The sequence below is a fragment of the Gadus chalcogrammus genome, chromosome 14 (assembly GCF_026213295.1).
Source record: "Gadus chalcogrammus isolate NIFS_2021 chromosome 14, NIFS_Gcha_1.0, whole genome shotgun sequence".
In the NCBI taxonomy this organism is placed as follows: Eukaryota; Metazoa; Chordata; class Actinopteri; order Gadiformes; family Gadidae; genus Gadus; species Gadus chalcogrammus.
In genome coordinates, this window is record NC_079425.1 from 8,858,519 (window position 1) to 8,880,040 (window position 21,522).

Sequence of the window (21,522 nt, forward strand, 5' to 3'; positions counted from 1 at the left end):
TTGTAAAAAATATGCGTCTCTCAATATCTTACTATTTTTGCAAAATCTAATTATTTTTATTATCTCTATCTCTTTTTTCGGACTCTTTAACTTTTCTTTACCCTGATAGCCAAGAGTAAGTTTCTCTACCTGCTCTCTCTCTCTCTCTCTCTCTCTCTCTCTCTCTCTCTCTCTCTCTCTCTCTCTCTCTCTCTCTCTCTCTCTGACCCTCCCTGTGTCTGCCTCCCCTGCTTTAAGTCCCAGCCCTGTCTTCTCTCCCTCTCACTCCTTCTCCGCTCATCTTCTCCCTCCCTCCAGCCGTCCATGTGGTTTTCATTGAAAGTCTTTTGTACATTGCCTAGGAGCGCTGCACCGCCATGCCCCCCCCCCCTCTCCTGCGCTGATGTGATCCGCATGGGACCTCGAAGGGTCATGTGCCTGTTTCCCTCAGGGGGGGAAGCAAATGAGCTCCTGCACAATGGACCATGGATGACGATGACAACAGCTTTTATAATAATACTGAATCACCATGATCACTAAGCTGGAGAGGTCAGGTCAAGGCATTCTGCTGCTCGTTAATAAATAATCATCTTGTAGAATTAGATCTTTTGCATTATTATAATTCATGAGCCTTTTGGTGTGAAAAGATGGAAGGTTAGGTTGAATGATGTTGAATAAGGGTGCATGCAGATGACTTGTGAGTGTGGAGCTTTAACTTTTAGGGGCATTTAGTCATGCCTGAGGGGAGACCCTGGTACCCTTGCCAGGCCTCAACTTTGTGCAGGACTTGACAGTGTGAACGTTTATTTTATATGGCTGCAAGAGCTCAGGATTCTATTAGGTTATTGACTAATTGGATTTTATCAAGCCATGTCTTCATCATTGTAAATATCATGCAGCATATAATTGTGGAACACTATCCCTTTGATATTTGGAAGAGGACAAACGTGGACAACTTTATATGATTTTTACTTTTGTCATTTAAACTACAGAACAAGGTTTTTGAGACACAAAGATCATTATGATCTTGCCTCGGAGATGGACAGCTTTGGCTGATAATTAGTGCAGCAGCAGATCTGGTTTCAGTTTGCTGGTTTATGAATAAGAAATAGTCTGTCCCGTGCACTGTGATGCATGACTTTCTCTTTCATCAATAACCCCAACAATGCACACTGTCTTTCCCCGTCTGTTATTACTAATTGTTTGCCACTTTTCTAATTGTTTATTAATTGTTTATTAATTATACTTTTGCTTTTTACTTTCTTTTTCAATCTCATGTCACTGTCTACACCAAATAACATACACTCTTTGTCTGAAGGCTGTTAACTCTGCCAATTTGCAAACAAAGAGGATGACTCTTCATTCCATTCACTGTTTGGGTCGGCCTCCACAAGATGAACATTAAGTCATCCAGGCAGCTTTAGCCAACACAGATTTATACTCCAACACACTCTCCCCCCCCCATTTCTGCTGCCCCGCCCACCTTACAGAGGCCAGCACTCTCCAACGCACATTTTGCTAAATCGTTTCCAAGGCAACAGGGGTAAACTCACTAAACAACACGAAAGCAGACTGATTCCTCAGTGTTTCCAACTGAGCTTGAGGCTGGACAGGAGAGGGTTTTGGGCCGCCGTGAACTAAACTTCATAATTTATGGTCCAATTTCTTAAGTGAAACACTTGGTTCACTATTTTGCAAATCCGACGTGAACACATCATTTAAAACAATCGAGGCAATGGAAAGAACAGCACAAATGGAATAAGGTAGACAAAAGGAAAACATTTATCTTGACAAAACCAGGGGCTGTAATAAAAGCGGTCGATAATCTACCAAGGTTTTAAGGATTTATATACTTTACGAGTTGAATACCTTAATCTCTCATAACAGGAGAGTTGAAAAATGTGCAAAGTTGTCACAAGGGAGAAAGCCTTCATTACTTGACAAATTCTGGATTAGTGGGATTTAGATAGGTCACACAATATGAGCTAAACAAACTACTCGTAAACATTAAGATGACAATTCAGCTCACATCAAAGATATTTTTTACGATTAAACTTTGTATATAATGTCCATGCTTATTTTATAACATTAAATATGCATAAATTGTTTTCTTCTTACAGATTTAAAATGAAGAAATGTTTCCTTAATATCAACATGTTAAGATCAAAGTATTATTATACTGATTACAAATGTATCTACACATATCAATTATGGGAAATCCTATAGAATAGAGCAGAACTGATATCATTTGAGTATAATATGGATTATGTCCCTTCTTGGTTATTTGTCTTTGTGTGTGTGTGTGTGTGTGTGTGTGTGTGTGTGTGTGTGTGTGTGTGTGTGTGTGTGTGTGTGTGTGTGTGTGTGTGTGTGTGTGTGTGTGTGTGTGTGTGTGTGTGTGTGCGCGTGTGTGTACGTGTGTGTGTGTGTGAGATAGAGAGATATGTTATCTTTGTTTTTCTATTTCTTCGAGGATTTTGTCATCAATGTTAGCAGAAACACTAGTTAATGGTTTGTGAGTTTTAAAATACCATTACCAAATACCACGAAAAAAGCAACACCAACATTTTTTTTTTTTTTTTATAGGAACCAACGAGAATTAATACATATTGGTTAAGAAATATCTAAAGTGATCAGTAATATAAAGTGAAAATATAAAATCAGTTCCACAACTGCATTCAAATGAGGCATTTGGGACATTTAGGCCTCTGTCTCAAACATCTTCTTCCTTCCATCCATGCCAGACTTGTCTTCGATATTCTTTCGCCAGTCTCCAGTGTGTTTCTCCTGAGAAAAGATTACAACACAGAATCAGAATGTATTTAACCATTTATTAGGGCTTGTAAGTTCTAATAATCTCAAGGGCTATGTCGTCAGGAGCAAATGCTCCTGGTAGGGTCACCTAAGGTAAACAGGTCTGGGTGAAGATCCAGACACACATATGGCCTGTTGGGCAATGTCCCAATGTCAATGAAATGGTGCTGCACTGGGGACTCAGCACCATAGACTACTGATGCTAATAGCTATCGATGAGCAAGGAAGGCCGGGGCTGGGGTGATTGCAGAAACATGGTCAAGAGTGTGGGAAGAGTTTGGAGATACGATTAGTTGGCCTCAAAGGAGGTTCAGGAGAGGAAAGAGGGACAGTGGCCAAGCTCAAGGGCAAAGATGATGGAACTCTGATTTGCCGGGGATATGGTCGGAAGGTTGAAGGAGATGGAAGGAGGTTGGAGCACTTTGAGAATCTCTTGAGTGCCCTCCCTATAGGAGGCTGGGGCAGAGGCTCTTGGGAGGCCGGGAGCTCTTCTGGAAGAAGTCACAGGGGGTGTGGGGAGGCTCCGCAGTGGCCGGGCCACCGCTGTGGGAGAGATCCGCCCGGAGATACCTCTGGAGCTTGTTGGGCTGTCTTGGTGGACACACTTGTACAGACTCACATGAATTTCTGGAACTGTGCCCTTGGATTGGCAAACTAGATTGGTGGTTCTCATCTTCAAGAAGGGGGAAGGGGGGGGTTCTAAATGCTGAAATTTATCCTCCTCAAGCACTTCAAGTATCTTGGGATCTTGTTCACGATGGAAGCTCTGTTAAGGATGCTCCCAGGGCACCGGAACATGACCCAAGACATGTTAGAGGGATTGTATCCAGCTGGCCAGAAACAGGGACAACTGGGCTGCCTTAGTTGACCCTTTCCCTAAGTGGAGAGATGGAGTAGCAGCAGCAGGGATGGATGGTTGGAAGGGGATTCATTTAATGAATTGAATTGAATCTTTTGTATATTAGGACCGCCATGGTAATAGGTAACGGGGTAAATGTCGTGTACGTGTACCCACCTCCTCTTTGACCTCCCTCTTAACCTGTTGGAGGTTACCCCTGAGGTCCATGGACACTTTGTGTTTGGATCCCAGGAGGGCGGCCACCATGGCTTCGGCAGACATCCTCACCCTCCTCAGAGCAGGCTTCTTAAACCTGCCGTTCAGATCCTGCACCACCATCTTCAGGTCATCAATCTGCCAAACAACAATGATTGGGTGAAGACTTTTATCAAAAATTGCATCTTCATAAAAACGTGTTTTTTTTCAGATTGTTAACATCCTTTAGGGTTTTGCTGCAAAACAATTTGCGGCACTGAAGAGCTCTTATATGGTTAAATATGCACAAACAAACCTCCATCCTTGACTTTGAAACTTTTCCCGCCGCGTCATACCGCTCTTCGTCCACCAGGTCGATCTGATTGTGAAGCTTCTCACAGAGCTCCTAATGAGGGTCGATACTTCTTTTATTCAAATTCTTAAATGCACAATTTTCACTTAAATGTTTCAAGAATACCACAAGTTAGAAGATAGAATGGTTCCATATTTCCGCCATTATTCAATTTGGCCGCCTTGTCTGGATACATTGACGGTAATATGAGTTATCAACATCCTGTTTGTCAAAGTTAGTCTTAAAAAACAAACTAAAATTACCTGGAGCTCCGGCATAGACTGAGGGAAGTTGAGAGGAGGGCACTTCTCCTCCATGTAACTTATTTTCCTTCTCTCCACCTCGAGGGATTCCTGTTCCAGCATGGACTGGCCAATCTGAAGCAACAAGCTCTGAAAGATCAGAATAAGCATCAGGTTTAGCATCAAACAACACATCAAAAGCCAGATATGTTCAAACCACAGATCTCCATATAGTGGTCACTAATGCCTCAGGAAATAACAGTACGGTATAGAAGAAGGTTGCACTGGGTTAAGTTGGATGAAATAGTCAATGACGTTTCAGTAAGTAATTATACTGATTATTACTAATGAATGAGGGGCTAACACATTTAATCAAACTTTATTAAAAGAGACATTTCTGGAAAATAAATGCAACTAAAAGCACTTCACATAATACATAGATAAACAAAACATTGTAAGAGGAGAATAACAATGAAAAGGAAATGATTAATAAGACTAAACAAAATGCTCAATGATCAACTTTCAATTAAAGTGTAAATGAAGAGCTTTCAGTACCATCATGAGCATTATAATGAACGATATTATGTATAAAGCTTAACCCTCTCTCATCTTGTCAAAATAAACCTCTGACAAGATGGAGCGCCACACACACACACATAAAAAAAAACACATGCACACACATATACACAGACACCATGGCGTAATACTATAGGATCACAGAAGCTTAACATTCTCGGGGATGCGTCTCATATAACCAGTGAGGCAAAGCTTAGGCTGTGTCATTTTCAAAATGATGCATACGTTTAGAGGGGTAAATTAAAATGGAGTTTCACAAACTTCAAACGCAGGTTTAAAAAGTGTAGCAAAAGCCTGTTTTCTGATGAGGGAGATTATGATAAGTGGGTGCTTATTCTTCAATGCATCCATGTTTCGGAGGTGTACTGCACACACCGTTATTGTATTAAAATAATCAGTTATTGTGGTGCCGACTGCTATCAAGATTAATAATCAATACATATAACAGATAGTCATAATTATATTCAGACTAAACACTATGGATGCCAAAGGCCTCTGTTTGTTGAGAAACATAATCAGTTTGTTGTAATCTGCAACCTCACCGCTAGATGACACTCAATTATACAAAGTGGACCTTTATTGTTTTTATATTATACTTTTGAATAGCCTGGGAATATCTAGTCATGTGTTTATTACTGACCTTCAGTTTGCTTTTCCGGCTGCTGGACACCTTCTTCCTACGGAGGAAAACAGAATCAGAGATGAATAAACAATTGTTGTGATGATTTCAATTCCTTTTTTCTAAGTAAGAAATAAAAATGAAAAAAAAGCTGGTACGGGAAGCTTACTCCGACATCTTGCTATGAAGGAAGTCCATCAGTGGAGGGGAAGAGATGGTCAATGCCCTCGGATCCAAGCCCTATATTCACATGGAGGCTCAGCACACTGCCCTCCTCCCCTAAACCCTTTTCCTCATGGGCCTGTGGCATCCTGCACCATACCTTTCTAAGGAGGAGACACAAAGACTTTCTATTTTGGAGGGAGTGAGCAGGGCAGCAGTTGTCTGTGTGATGTTTCTTTCTTTGCTGCATTCCAGACAGTGAGGGTCACCATCAGACGGCTGACGCCAGACCGGTGGCAACGAGGGCCTGCGAGGGCTCCCAGTGATGTCCCTCCTCCACCCAATCCCACTGGGAACAACAGCCGGGGGCCCGGGCCCTGCAAAGCACCTCATATGGGATATAGTGAGGTGTTATTGCGGTCTTAGGGTTTTACAAGCTACAGTACAGACAATGTGCAGCCATTGTGTGAAGATTGCAATTCTATTGTGTGGGATTTTTGTATAACATTATTGTTAAAAGAAATAAAACCTTTACATTGCGTTCGGGAATAGTATGGCTATAATGGACACACATTTTTTCATCTTAAAAAAAGAAACACACACATGCAGACGTACACACACACACACACACACACACACACACACACACACACACACACACACACACACACACACACACACACACACACACACACACACACACACACACACACACACACTATCAAATTTATACAATGAATATCATTATTTTGTTTTTGGTCATTTAAAATAAGCAATTACTCACTTGTGGATATTACTTTTTAGGATTTAATTTAACCAATTTGAATATGGAAAGATGCATAAATAAATAGAAAATAATAAATAAAATACAACCTTTTACCCTGTAAATGCTTGTTTTTAAGCAGGATGACCGCTCATATTAGACATGATTGTCGTCTCTGTGTTTTCAGATGGCATTTTTGTTGCAAAGTGTGTTTTCATGCTTTGTTCTATAAATGCAGTTAAAGTAAATGTGATAAAATTCCTTGTTTGGTAAATGTGGAATGTTTGGTAAGATTATATATTTTATGTAATTTATAAGAAGAACAAATATGGCAATTGATTGGCAGTTTGGATGGTGTCTTGTCGGTTCCTACCCTGCACTGCCCCCTGTTGGTACAGAAACAGACACAGACAGACAGACAGACAGACAGACAGACAGACAGACAGACAGACAGACAGACAGACAGACACACACATACACACACAAACACGCGACACGGATATGTTCATTGCCTGTGCAGACTGTAAAACCACCCTGTGGTTTGTTTAATCTTTAAGCGAAAAGGAAATAACCAAACAATAAATTGCTGCTTAGTCATGTTTGTGTTTGCATATACAATTCTAAATGTGTACGTATCTTTCTTTTATTTGAAACCTTAAATAGGCCTATGGTAAATACAATATCCGTTTTCATTGTATTGAGCTATTTATTGTTCCCAAATGTAGCCTAGGAATTAAAGCTTTTAGGTTTTATGCACACACAGCATGGAATCACCTGCAGACTGATCTTAAACTTCCAAAAATAGAAGTGGAACGATTCTAAAACTAGGGGGGAATGTATGCATGCATAATCCAGGTTATTTGTGTGCAAATGTTTTATTAATGTAACTCAATTAATATGTTAATTTAGGGTTCAACTTTGTTTTGCCGTAATGCCGGCTATGTCTCCGATGTAAAATTGATATTTGATTCTCAATGAGACAAAACATAATTCCAAAACCTAATATGATACATATGTTTATGTATTTATAGAATATATGTGGTACACAGGTATTTCTAGTTGCTAGAATCCGAGAGTGTCTTTCTAGCAATTCTATTTCTAGGTGAGCCCTGCCAGCAGCGGCTCAGTGCTGCCGTCTAGCTACAGTGGACGTTATCACCCCGAAGATGGCGGCGTACAGACGTGCTCAGCAGCTCCTGTTGTTGACGCTCGTTTCATTTTGCATCTTTTGCAACGTTCGAGGTTTTAAAACACAAAATAATGCTATGGCTAACGTCCCCGTGGACCCACCCAACCCTCCCGGAATGAAAGCAGCGCCGAGGGATGTCCCTGTCGCTGCGGCCTCCCAGCCTCGAAGGACGACCGGCTGGAAGCTGGCCGAAGAGGAGGCCTGCCGGGAGGACTTGTCCCGCCTGTGTCCCAAGCACACCTGGACCAACAACCTGGCTGTGCTGGAGTGTCTCCAGGATCGTAAAGAGGTATGCGGGTGGAGTCTCCTTGCTGGATTGTGTCAAGCTGTGGTTACCTTCTCTCCCTCTCTCTCTCCCTGGGTGTGTCGCCTGTTTATCATGCCCAAGCTGGACGAAGCATGGTTGGACATGGTCTCTGTGAGAGAACAACAAGTGTAATCTTGTCAATGCGACAGAGAGATCTGTCTCTGGAGCGTAGTAGTACTGTGTATCTTAAGGCTGAATGGGTTTGGCGTCTGGTTGTATTGCTATTTAGGATTCAGAGAACATTAGTGAATTGGAAGGATAGTGGTATTATTTAACCGATTGTAGTCGCTAGGTTGAGCACTAGATCGAGTTAAGACGGCTCATGATTATTTGTAGATCACCAAATAATGTAACCCAAGGACAGCCACATTTCTGCTTAAGTCAAGTGACGATCTTGTAAACACTGTAGGCGCAGAGTTCCGGGCAGTCTACCGCGAAGTAACCACTAACCATAGACTGTAACATCTTTGTCCATGTCAGGTGACGAACACGCGGCTTTATATCGTGGACTTATATTACGCCGCATGAACGTCAGCTTCACGCGCTATAAATCTAGAAAATTAACGATTATCTTCTCCCTCGAAATGGTGTCCATCATGGGTCACTATGTGAACAGTGTCTCATCCCTCCACCAAGCAACTCTCTGTTTCCGTGTTTTCCACCAGTCACCACTTCTCCTTACTCTATCAACTTTCTCTTTACCTCCCCTCTCTCTTCCGCTACATTCAAAGGGGTTGGTGCATCCCAATATTAACAGTATCCCATTCTGGTGCATTGAGCACATTTTTAACACAATTGAGCCATCATAAGGTCCATGAAGACTTGTTGAGTCCCAGTCTGGACCTGATTCATGAAGTATGTTCTCCTGTGCAGTCTCGCTCTGATCCTACCAGTGTTTGACTCACTAGCCAGAAGTCCAGAATCATGGTGTTTGCCAAGTCCAAACCTTATTCAACCTTCTTGTAGTGATCCCAGCTCGAGTTTTGGACAGCACCATTGTATCGGGATCATCTGTAATGTTTTGGGCAGGCTAAGACGAGATGAGGGTGCCAGCTCTTCGATTTGTCATAGTGGTCCCATTCATATTTTCAAACAGTGGTCTGTCTGTGATATTATCTGACAAAGCAATGATACAATAAAGATGGCAATTGGTTGCATCATGGCCTTGTTAAACCAAATGGGTGGATGCTGTTTGTTAATTATTTTTTCCTGAATACTGTTACTTCAGTGCCACCCATATTTGTGGTTGAGTAGACATTTTAGAGTACTGATAGGTGAGTGTTTTCATGAATAGGTGCTTTGTGTATTTGTCTGCTCAACAAAAAAAGTATGAATGGGAGGGTCTGTCTGCTTTGCGTTTTACTTCTGTAAAAGCACACGTATTTCCTGGGCTATTGCTTGTGTTCTGCTTGTTGGTTGTTGACAACTTGCTAACTCCCACCCTAAAATCCAATCCGCTGTGGAGCCATCATAACAGTTTTTTTTGATTTCCCCAATTCAAGCACCATTCAATGAGCGATCAATCCACATTGGTCTTAACATTCCTTTGGGGAATCTTTTTTTTTTGAGCGTCTGGCAACAATTCCGGCCATCTATTTCCCTCTGTCCTGGTGGCACTCTCACCACCCCCTTAACAACGCTGCTGACGTGCAGCACTGGCTCCAGGCAGGACCTTAATTGTTGGAATAATTACTTTGCTATGACTCTGTAGCAGCTGTGGCCTGACGAAGAGGTAAATTACATCTATAAATATCATATCGTCGTCTGAAGAAGTGGAGAAGGTGGGGACAGGAAGACCCTTATGCATGCACACATGCATGCACACACATAATGCATCACGTCAACACGCACACACAGACACATGCACCCACTCACATGTTGCACATACTGCCTCTTTGCAGAATATTCAAACCAGGGCCATCCTCATCTGAGCTAAAATCATGACTGTGTGAAATCCTGACATCATCAATAAAGTTTGGAGATGCGGCGCACCCCCCCCCCCCCCCCCCCCCCTTGGGCCCCTGAAGCAATTCAGTCCGTCTGTTTACATTTCTCCATGACGTGGCCCTTGCTGCATCACTTACAATGGCCCTCAAAGGCGCTCAAAGCTGACATCAAACTGATCCATCCTTATCCAAGGATAGCAGCCTCCACTTGATATACAAATGACCACGTGAAGTAGCCTAGTAGTCTCCCTGCTCCTTTTCCTCTGCTTACTTCTTCAGCGGATGATATGGTATATATATGGTGGTTTCGCAGCAGTCCGGATTTGAGCGTCAACCAGTGACTGGGACACTCGCCCAGTCGGCCATGTCAGTTTACTTTGACAACCCGCGTTGCGCACCTGTGCTTTCCCGAAGGTCTGAATCATGCCGTTGGTTTGGTGTAATAACAGTGTTTACAGCACAGCAGAGGGAGAACATGTTGAGGCGCTCTCTCTGTCTCTGGCATCAGCTGGTTGATTCATACTCCTCCTCGTCCTTCGCACAGTTCAACGCTCTGAACAGAAGAGGAGCAAGCCAGACCGATTTGAGAATATCCTAGAGGGATACGTTCGTAAATATAGTTTGAGAATCACTATGTCAGGCATTAGCTAGGGGATGGGACATTACACAGTTTTGTCTCTGGACTTTGGCCATCACTTTTTTTTTTTTAATCGATTTTAAATCGTTTTAATTAGATTGGATAGCAGGAGTCTGTGCTAAGGTGTTTGGGAGTGGTCGTGCAAATGGTGATGGTTATTTTGCCCTGCTAATGCATGCAAATGAGTACATCTTCCTGCAGATACCGGATGCCACAGTGTTTTTTTGTGATCTCGAGGGCAGCAGCATCACCATTGCTGCACCAAGATGCATGCTGTCACATAGCTATTGTCTCCGTATGAGATTCCGAACAGTGTGGGTGTGTCAGCCCAATTTGATAGAATTGCCCTGTGTTTCCCGGAAATCCTTATCAAACTGAGATGTGAGATCTGTCGGCTATGTAAGACCATGCATGCAGCAGACCTTTCCACAGTCTCTGTCGTGTGACATTTGCCAAAAGTGAATGATTCCACATTGTGCAGTGGGCTTGGTCTTCTTTCAGAGGAGCACCTTCTAACGGAAGAGCTGCAGCCATACGTATTCAAACTCTCATCAGCCCCAGCCCACTTAGCCACGGCCATGAGATAGGCTTGATCATCCCAAACTGCTCAGCGCCTGCTCTATTTCCGCCGGCCTTTCATCCTCACAGAACAATGTAATGCCATAATGAATTAGCTCATACCAGATCATTTTCACGGTCCTCTATTTTGCAAGGACGGTTTTTATCGCCTCTAATGTTCGTATATTGCTACTGTGTGCGGTTTCATGTCATGTCTCCCAGGGCCATCACTGAATATGGGGAAGCGTTTGCACCGGTATATATATATCTGTTAGTCTTTCATGAACGCTGACTGCTGAAGTATTTGACCAAAAGACCTGCTTACTTCTGTTTGCAACTAACTGCTGAGGAAGATCTCAGCTAAGAGGGTCCTTCCTGCCTGGGATGAACCTGACCTAGTTTACCTACCATTAAAGCTAAATAAGGCAATATATTTCACAATAATAACAAAAAAATAAAATCTTTATCAAAAAAACGATCTGCTATTTGTGGCTGTTGCATCCCTTATAAGCCTTTCTAATAATTTCATTCAGCCCTAATGAAATGATTGGATGGCCTTCTAGTCTGTCTTCCTACAGTAAAAACACAGGCAATTTTCTGCTTCCCAAACCATCTATCTATACACGTGGATGGATTAAGAAGATGGGCTAACGATTGCAAAACCTATAAGCGGAGAAATATTGTTTTTAGTATGTTTGGCTCCTTTGCAACTACAGCCCTAGCAGATAAAACCTGCTTGTTTTGAGTCTTGGAGACACATAGTATATATGACACTTAGTTCTCCACATAATCCTTCTCTGTCATTCTTTCTTGCTTCACGCCTCTTTCTCTCCCTTCACCTAGCAATGCTCACTCTGTCCCTCTCAAACCCTCCCGAAGTCTTGGTGATTTGTTTTGTCTCCGATGGGTGGTTTTAAGTGAAGCATGTTGCGTCATGTCAACCTTTGTCCCTTCCTCCATCCACCAGACCACAGGCCGGATAGACTGAAGACCGCAAGTCAGTTGGCGTGACGCCAGCACCTTGTTTACTGCCCTTATCCTTCAGTGTGTTGTACAATTTCTAGTACTTGCGGCTCAACTTTGTTGAGCAAGTGTAACTATTGGTTCGGTCTCTCTGCCAATCGTGTGTGTGTGTGTGTGTGTGTGTGTGTGTGTGTGTGTGTGTGTGTGTGTGTGTGTGTGTGTGTGTGTGTGTGTGTGTGTGTGTGTGTGTGTGTGTGTGTGTGTGTGTGTGTGTGTGTGTGTGTGTTGACAAACTGAGTCTATGTGAGTCAGCTGTATTCAAACTGCTCCAAATTTGTATTGATTAACTCCCTTACCTCTGTCTGTCTCTCTCTCTCTCTCTCTCTCTCTCTCTCTCTCTCTCTCTCTCTCTCTATCTCTCTCTGTCTTCCTCTGGCTCTCTCCATTCACCCCTCCCGCTCTTACTTGCCTCTCTATCTCTGTTTCACCCTGTCTCTCTACCCACCTGTCTCTCTGCCTCACTTTGTAGGAAACGGAGCTAGCCGCAGACTGTAACCATGTAAGTAACCCCTGCAGGCAACGACAACACATTTCAATGATTTACTTACCGGGGTACTCACTTTAGATGCACAGACCCTGCCGGGGTTTCAGTACTGGGTTTTACGACTGAGGTTGAAGGTTTTTCTGAGACAGGTTAATTAACGTGTCCCATTAAATGAGACCTCAACACATGCAAAGAAGCAAACAGAGCCCAAAGCGCTCACACAGAAGCACTCGTTTATATATCTGGCACACAGACCCATATCAGCATCTCTATCTATATATAGATACACACTCGCACTTGCAGCCATAAATCAGAAAGTGTTGGACTTGGATAAAGATTGGTTGAGTGGAAGGAAACGGCGCTAGAAGATGACGGGGAAGGATTGGTCTAGAAAGGAGTGTGGGAGGGAGAGGTATGAAATGCACAAGGGGTAAAGCCTTTTCATTGGAAACACCAAGGGAGAAGTAGAGGCAAGTCCGGAAAGAGTCCAGAAAAATGCAAAGGGAAAAATCTATGAATGTCTTTAGAGTTTGGATGTCATTGATTTCTTTGAGTTTCAACTCTGCCTTTTGTAATAGATGTATCCTTCTGTATGCATTCATGTCTTTCTTTTATCCATCAGCTTCTGTGGAACTACAAACTCAATCTCACCATGGATCCCAAGTTTGAGTCGGTGGCCACGGAGGTGTGCCGGAGCACCCTCTCAGAGGTGTGTGTGTGCGTGTGCGTGCATCACATGGTCCAGGGCTGGCCTCGGCCTTCCAATAGGGCTACAAATAAAAGTCCTAGGGTCGACGACCGTAGTCCTTTGTTTTGTTTGCACAGCTCTTTTCCTGTCGACGTTTTGACCTTGCATTCACAATTTGCAATGTGTATGAGCAGGATGTGACAGCTAAGGTAGATGAACCCGTTCCAATATTCTGATGTATGCTAATGACTTTGCAAAATGAAAGATAAACCTGCCAAATAAAAGATAAGGGCCTGACGACATTTTGAAATAAGATAGTTATCCTTCAACAGGGGATGACTTGCCAATAAGCCATCTTCAGTAGTCTATTGTACGTTTGTTTTGAGGATAGTATTAAACTAATATGGAATATATTATATATCAGACAAAAAATCGGAGCTCGGTGACGTTGACGTGCGTATTTGGGCCCGCTGTGCGCAGATCAAAGAGTGCAACGAGGAGGAGCGGGGGAAGGGGTTCCTGGTGTCCTGCTTGGTGGACCACCGGACCAACATCAGCGAGTACCAGTGCAACCAGTACATCACTAAGATGACCAGCATCATCTTCAGTGACTACCGCCTCATCTGTGGCTTCATGGACAAGTGCAAAGAGGACATCAACTCCATGCACTGCGGCAGTGTCAATGTAGGACAGAAGGTAAGCCGCGATGGGGGGGGGGGGGGGGATGGGGGGGGGGTTGCGCGTGCGTCTGGGAATGTTTGTGTCTATGATTGGATCTGTGTTTGGTCTGTGCAGGTGAGCATACATATTGTGATGGTTTCCTGTGTTTGTATCTCTCACTGTTTAAACGAGTGTCTGTATGTGTGTGATGCTATGATGCACGCTTCAGACATTGTTTATATGTTCACCTTTCATTTTACTTTTCCTCTGTCTATTTCCTGTTTTGTCCTTCAATTTCCCAATCCATTCTCCGTCTTTCCCCTCCCCTTTTGCTTCACCCGTCTCCTCTTGCCTCCTACCCAGGACGTCCATTCCCAGGGCAAGGTGATCGGCTGCCTGGAGAAGGCCCTGGTCAGGGAGGCGGAGCAGGAGGTGCAGACCAACCCCATCAAGGAGGACTGTAAGAAGGCCATCATGCGGGTGGCCGAGCTGTCGTCGGACGATTTCCACCTGGACCGCTACCTCTACTTCTCCTGTCGAGAAGACCGCGAGCGCTTCTGTGAGAATGTACGCGTCCTCTTTTAGAGTATCGCTGCTCCACAGGCGGTGGCCTTACCCACTGGCCTGCAGGCTTGTTTTTTATCCGTAGTTAGTTAGGGTGTCTTTTTATTTCCTTATCACGTTTGTTGTATTTTTAAAGGCTTTTTGCAGTGTGTAGAATTTAGTGGCATCGAGCGGAACGGGCTTGGCAGAGATCATCAAAGTATTTTTTAACAAGTGTATAATTCCATGAAATGAGCACCCTTTATATCTACTTAGGGATATGTCCAACCCCATCTTGCAATGCCTTGTTTCTGCAGCAGCCTAGAATGGAAAAACAACTCTGCAGAGCTGTTATCTCACTTGTTCGCCATGAACAACAGTTTTAGAGTGACTAAATGCAATTTATAAATCTATGAAGGAACCTCATCACTTAAAGCTTCCACTAAGTCTTACCTATCAAACGTATTACAAAACAAAATCCCACTGTGAATGAATTTTGCAATGGCCACTGAATGTAAGATTTTCTATCGATGCATGGCATCAACACTGTATCTCGGTTAATGACTAATTATGTTTTAAATATTTGTATCTGATTCGATGCTTCTCTTTTAAGGTCTCGCCTGATGAGCATCTCATCTCTTAAAATAACCCTCTCTCTTCCCATCCTGTTCTCCACAGACCCAGGCCGGCGAAGGGAAAGTCTACAAGTGTCTCTTCAACCATAAGTTTGAGGAGGCTATGTCAGAGAAGGTAGCACAGCGCAAACCTCATTTACAAATGACACACATTTAAGAGCTCCACACAAATCAACGAACAAACACACATTGCATCTGTACCTGTATTCTTGTGGGGTACATTCTCACTTAACTGACTCTTGAAAAACATACAATTGTGACGTCAATTATAGGCCTTTCACACCAAAAATAACCAAGAGCCAGTTCCGGGCTGGTGCTAGGGCCAGTTCAAAACTGGTTCCAGCCTTATCCCAGTTATGAACCAGTTGGTTTCACACCAGCCAGAGCCAGCCATGGAGCCGGCGAGAGCAATGTCATGACGTCACTCCGCTTTCAAAGATAGCCTTTGTCCGGGTTTCTCCCTCTAACTTGTTCTGGAAGAAGACCAGATTCCAAGGAGACAGGTTGTCTCCTCCACGGTCCACTGCGTTTTCGTCTTCACGTCCATTGTTTACTTCTGTGTTTTTAAAAATGCCGGTCTTCATTGGTCTTCCTGTTTATGAAGGTAAGGATAACCCCTGCCCCCTGCCCCTGGCGCAAAGGCAGTTCTCGTTCTAGCCCACCTCAATCCTGGGGTTGGAGTTGAACCGTTTTTTACAGGCCGGAGCCGGTTCTCTGGCGTTGTGACACCAAAACACTGGCTCTAGTTCCGAACTATCCCGAAACAGGCTTCGATTTTGCGGCGGTGTGAAAGGCCTATTAGACTCATACTGTGACTAAAAACCTGTTATCATGACTAAAACCAGTACCTCCTTCTCTGTAGTTTGTTGTTGTGATACCCTAAGAAATATTGATCATCCTACATGTATTTCTGCCTGCCCGCACCTCGACCACCGCCAGTGCCGCGATGCGCTGACCACACGGCAGAAGCTGATCGCCCAGGACTACAGGGTCAGCTACTCGCTGGCCAAGGCCTGCAAGGCGGACCTGAGGAAGCAGCACTGCAACCTGGAGAACAACCTGCCTCGGGCCCGCGAGGCTCGCCTCTCCTACCTGCTGCTGTGCCTAGAGTCCGCCGTGCACCGCGGTGAGTGCTGCACACCTGTTGGTTATAGCCATGGTGTGTGAGAGATAATGACACGCCTTGGTTGGTGTGTCTGTGTGTGTGTCTGTGTCCTGTCTCACGACGGTCTAAACCAAGCCCACGTTCCCTATTAATCAGGCTCAGATACGTGTTGGAGATGTTCGTTTTATTATAGTGGGTGTTGTTGCATCGGTGCGTGTGCAGGGCGTATGGTGAGCGGGGAGTGCCAGGGAGAGATGCTGGACTACCGGAGGATGCTGATGGAGGACTTCTCCCTAAGCCCCGAGATCGTGCTCCACTGCCGGGGCGAGATCGAGACCCACTGCTCCGGGCTGCATCGCAAAGGGCGCACCCTCCACTGTCTCATGAAGGTGGGCCGGGGAGACCGGAGCGCCACCGTGGAGAACCTCTGCCAGAACGCTGTAAGTATCCCCCCCCCCCCCCACCCACACTTTCACCTCCTCCACCAACAGCCTCTCAAAGCCAAGATTTAACGGAGGATGATAATCACACAGTGGTCCACTGAATGTATTGGAATAGAACCAAAGCAAAGCATAGACCATAGTTATTAGTCACAGCATTTCCACAAGTGTCACTTGAGGGGTGTCTGTGCGGGGGTATTTTGTTTTCTGGCGTATAAATGTCCTTAAAAATAAGTTATTGACGATTCCAAAGCGATTTTTCACAAGTTTTCTTTGGACCAAAGCAAGAAAATCATTGAGTTCAAAACAAGCATGTGGTTATCTACAAACATACTGTGTAGAGCAGGGGGAATGTGACTACCGGTGATTGGGATTTAGTCAAATGCAAAAGTATCGGAACTGAAGAAGGCCATCGCTCCCCCAGCTCCAGAACCTGGTGCAGTCCGCCGACCCCGGGGCCGACTACCGCATCGACCGGGCCCTGAACGAGGCGTGTGAGTCGGTCATCCAGACCGCCTGCAAACACATCCGCAGTGGGGACCCCATGTAAGCACACACACCTGCACACATACACACACCTGCGCACACGACGACGGCTAATGGAGATCCTACAAACACAACAGAATCTTACACACACGCACACGCACACACACACACACAAGGGCTGCCAATATTAGCTTTTATAAATGGGATTGGTAACAGCATCATTATATTAATTAAAATCAGTTAATCCAGTAATTATTATTATATATCATTAGGTTAAGGGGTTGTGGGTTAAGATAGGGTTACCCATAACCCATTTTAATAATGTAAACATTAATACCTTGGTTAACATGAACTCCACCACCACACAGTACGGGAATGTGACTGTGAATGTTCAAGTAGGCACGTCAGCTGCGAAGACAATGGCGGAAAGAAGCAGCTGCTGTATCTTTTTCTGCCATTAGCTCAGACTGGACAAGTTTAGTAATTGCCTCAAGTGTCGCCATGTTTATTGTTTATTAAAATTGGCGTGGTCCCAGACTACAGGGATAGCACATCCCCACTCTTTCCCAGAATGCATTTCATGTGTTAAAGCTTTGTGTGTGTGTGTGTGTGTGTAGGATTCTGTCGTGTTTGATGGAACACCTCTACACAGAGAAAATGGTGGGTGACTGTGAACACAGGCTTCTGGAGCTCCAGTACTTCATCTCAAGAGACTGGAAGTAAGTATGATTCTCATCCTTGGTCAACCGCCTCCGCCCTCTCACCACCACCTCTCTGAGGTTCCCCTCTCTCCCCGAGCCAACACTTTAGATCGCCTTTCTGCTCCTGCGCTCGGGCTGCTCAGTATTCCATCCCCTTCTCCCAGCAGACCTGTAAATCGCCCGTCTATCTCCTTCTCTCCTACTCTCACCTTTGTTCTTCCTTATCCCCCGCCCTCGAACTACGCCCGCTTAATTCCATTTGCTCCGTTCTCCCCCCCCCCCCCCGTTCCAGAGAGCTGCATCTTATTAACGCAGTACGTCTTGTCAGTGTTTCACTGCTGCTGTACTCGCTGAGCAACATTAGGGAATTCAACCCTCTAACTCTTGGTAGGCAGGCTTTGGGATCAGCACATATAATGTTCATATAATGCTATAATGAAGTGCGTTCATTATATTATTGTTACTGATCGTATATTGCATAATAATAATAATAGAATAATTATGATTTTGTGTGTGAAATCATAAAATGAAAAAAATATTTTTTAGAAATAATGTATTAAAAAACGTTAAAAAATGTTAAAAGTGAAATGTATTCAAACAAAACGTGTTAATAAAAAGTCTTCCACTAGTTCTGTAGTTGTAGAAGTGCTCATCGGGTTACCCGCCTCCCGCCCTGTTTTTGTCAGACTGGACCCCATCCTGTATTTGAAGTGCGAGGGGGATGCGGCTCGCCTGTGCCACACGCGCGGCTGGAACGAGACCAGCGAGCTGATGCCCCCCGGCGCCGTCTTCTCCTGCCTCTACCGCCACGCCTACCGCACCGAGGAGCAAGGCAGACGGGTGAGACGCACGAGCAAGGTCCCGGCCGGGCGGAGAACCGTCTCCCGGACGAGCTCTCGCCATCAACTTGCAGGCTAGCCGCCACTAACAATAATAATGCGATTTGTGTGTATAAATAATAGAGGAATATCTTGAGTCGTTTAAGGCTAGGGTAGACTGTGTGGAGGAACCAGCTAGAGTAAGATAGAATTTGAAAGTATCCAACAGCAAAAAACCTCCCTCCAATCCAGGTCTTCCTCCAATGCCACTCCACCAGAAAACATTACTAGCTTAGGCCATCCAATCAACTCATTTGTGAATTAATTGATTGGATTCAAGTTTATTAATCAAGTATAAATATTAGATATTCCTGCAAATGGCATCAGCCAAAGAATCATTTGAATCCCGTTGGGAATGGGCCCATCTTGGATCCATTCAGGGTTTTAAATGCTAGCTGGGTAACTGCTCAGCTTCACTGGAGCCATCAGCACCACTTCTAATAAGCCTTCCCGTCAACCTTTTCATTTGGCTGGGAAATGGTGCCTTGATAATTAATGGAAAGTGCTCCACAGCAACCGGACACGTCCGATGGCTCCGTCCACGCAACACCATCACAGAGCTTCAATTCCCTGATGACGAACGCTAACATCAAGTCGCCAGTCCCACCACTTACAACTGTCGTTCATAAATGATGACATTCTTTGTACAATGATTACAAAGACACCACTTTTGACGCCAGTCACCCTGCTAACTGCTTTTAACCGCTAGACACCCACTGAAAAGGCCTAGAATATTCTCTATACATCTTTATTTACACTGAAAATATTGTCAATATAGGCAATATCTAGTGGGATCTCCTTGGAACCCTGTACATTAATGACCTTTAATATTTTCTTGTATTATTTGACAGCTTGGTCCAGAAAACTATGTAAGTGTGTTTTTCTAGAAGCTATGACCATATTAATCACCGTATTGGGATGATGTGGAAGGTGTTTGATGATGGCGGTGATCTTTTCGAATGCTAAATCATCATGATGAGATGAGAATGTCAACAAGATAACTGTTGCGATGCTGAGGCCGACAATGTTGCGCTGACGATGTTTGGATAATTATAATCTTGGGGCTTTGCCTGTCAGACTGTGACTGGCCCTCATGGGGAGGTCCTTGCTAATTCCAATGAAGCCATCTATCTGCTTGCCTGCATCCAGAGACACTTTGCGTCCAAGATCAACGCACACACAAACTTTCACTTCAAAGGATACCACACTTAATTGATGATAAATGCATTGTGGGTGGAAAGTATTTAAATCACAAGAAGAAATTCGATTTCTAAAGGCTTTGAGTTGCGGACAAGGTGCAAATTTAATTGGCTATAGTAATAGTAATTACCCCCGTCAAAGAAAAAAATCCCTGGAGAACTGGATGGTGTATTATGGTTATGTCCCCTGTGTGTCTGCGTGTGTTGTTTGTGGGCATTAATGTAAACCTTCCCTTTTTTTAAATTTCCTCCAACTTTGGGAATTCGTGACCAATAACACTTTGGATATATTTTTTTTTAATTATGACGGCCGTGTTTATTTGAATCAGCAAGTTTAAATCAGATGTGTTCAAATTTCAATTTAATTCAATGGAATCCTGTAAATTTTTATTACACAAAGGTTCTAGCATTAATGTGCCGTAACGTGCGTGCGACTGCACACACAGCTCTCTAGGGACTGCAAGGTGGAGGTGCAGCGGATTCTCCACCAGAGGGCGCTGGACGTGAAGCTGGAGCCGGAGCTCCAGAGGCGCTGCATGACGGACCTGGGGAAGTGGTGCAGTGAGAAGACCGACACCGGGCAGGTGCTGTGGCCAGGGTTTATTACCTGTTGAATACTATCGTTTTGGCATTTTAGCTCGCGTAAGACGCTGCCATCAGTATAGGTACTCTACTTACTTTGCCATTGCTAAGACCATGTATTTAATCAGCGTATCGCCTGGGTCATACAGTATGACTAGTATTGAAACCAAACAGATCAAGATTAAACGCACGTGTCTGAAGTTTCTCTTATCAGCTGGGAGCGCCCCTTGAGACTGAAAGCTGCTATTAAAAGGATGGAGGATGGTTGGGGAACAGTGATGCCAGTAACGCGTTACTTAGTAAATAAAATAAAAAAACGAAATGTAACTAATAAAGTAACTTGTAATCTAACCTAGTTACTTTTAACATCAAGTAATCAGTAAAGTAACTCAGTTACTATTTTAAGGAGTAACTAGTAATCAGTAATCGGATTACTTTTTCAAGGTAACTGTGGCAACACAGTTAGGGATGGATGTTTCTTGCTGTTTGTTTTTAATCATCTCTACCTCGTTTCTCTCCCTCTCCCCCCCTCTCGCTCTATAGGAGCTGGAGTGTCTCCAGGACCACCTGGAGGATCTGATGCCTGCCTGCAGGGAGGTGGTGGGCAACCTGACCGAGCTAGAATCCGAGGTACTGGCTCACCTGGATCTTAGTCTGACCTCCCCTTAAACTCGACCCACTGTGGCCGTCAGTCTCGCAGCCCTCTGCGTCCGCTGATGTGGCGCTGGTGTTGCGTGAAGACGACGAGTGTCAACCAGAAGGCTGTTCTGAAAGAAAGATGGATCACCAAAGGCTGACCTGTATTTTGTGTTTGCAGGACATCCAGATTGATGCTCTGTTAATCAGAGCCTGTGAGCCTATCATCCAAGCACACTGTCATGTGAGAACACACACACACACACACACACACACACACACACA

The 21,522-nt window shown here is 44.2% G+C and overlaps 2 protein-coding genes across 4 annotated transcripts in view; one reads left to right on the forward strand and one right to left on the reverse strand.

Moving 5' to 3' along the window:
* Positions 1–2,423: 2,423 nt before the first annotated feature.
* LOC130404048 (troponin I, fast skeletal muscle-like) lies at positions 2,424–12,932 on the reverse strand. The gene is made up of 7 exons (XM_056608639.1): positions 12,749–12,932; positions 5,785–5,941; positions 5,637–5,673; positions 4,442–4,570; positions 4,143–4,232; positions 3,809–3,985; positions 2,424–2,766 (listed from the first exon to the last, which is right to left on the reverse strand). The coding sequence occupies exons 2-7, from the start codon at positions 5,811–5,813 to the stop codon at positions 2,680–2,682; spliced, it is 549 nt and encodes a 182-aa protein (XP_056464614.1). The 5' UTR covers positions 5,814–5,941; positions 12,749–12,932; the 3' UTR covers positions 2,424–2,679.
* Positions 7,680–21,522, forward strand: part of LOC130404045 (Golgi apparatus protein 1-like) — a 31,488-nt gene continuing 17,645 nt past the window's right edge. For 2 of the 3 annotated variants that reach the window (XM_056608636.1, XM_056608637.1), the window contains exons 1-14: positions 7,680–8,018; positions 12,670–12,699; positions 13,307–13,393; positions 13,853–14,068; positions 14,396–14,599; positions 15,254–15,325; positions 16,150–16,336; positions 16,538–16,755; positions 17,180–17,301; positions 17,859–17,960; positions 18,629–18,782; positions 20,466–20,603; positions 21,145–21,231; positions 21,419–21,481. In XM_056608636.1, coding sequence (XP_056464611.1) covers positions 7,707–8,018; positions 12,670–12,699; positions 13,307–13,393; positions 13,853–14,068; positions 14,396–14,599; positions 15,254–15,325; positions 16,150–16,336; positions 16,538–16,755; positions 17,180–17,301; positions 17,859–17,960; positions 18,629–18,782; positions 20,466–20,603; positions 21,145–21,231; positions 21,419–21,481 — 1,992 coding nt within the window. In that variant the 5' untranslated portion in view covers positions 7,680–7,706. Of the gene's footprint in view, positions 8,019–12,669; positions 12,700–13,306; positions 13,394–13,852; positions 14,069–14,395; positions 14,600–15,253; positions 15,326–16,149; positions 16,337–16,537; positions 16,756–17,179; positions 17,302–17,858; positions 17,961–18,628; positions 18,783–19,671; positions 19,690–20,465; positions 20,604–21,144; positions 21,232–21,418; positions 21,482–21,522 lie in introns of all 3 variants that reach the window. The other variant, XM_056608635.1, reaches the window with a different exon arrangement.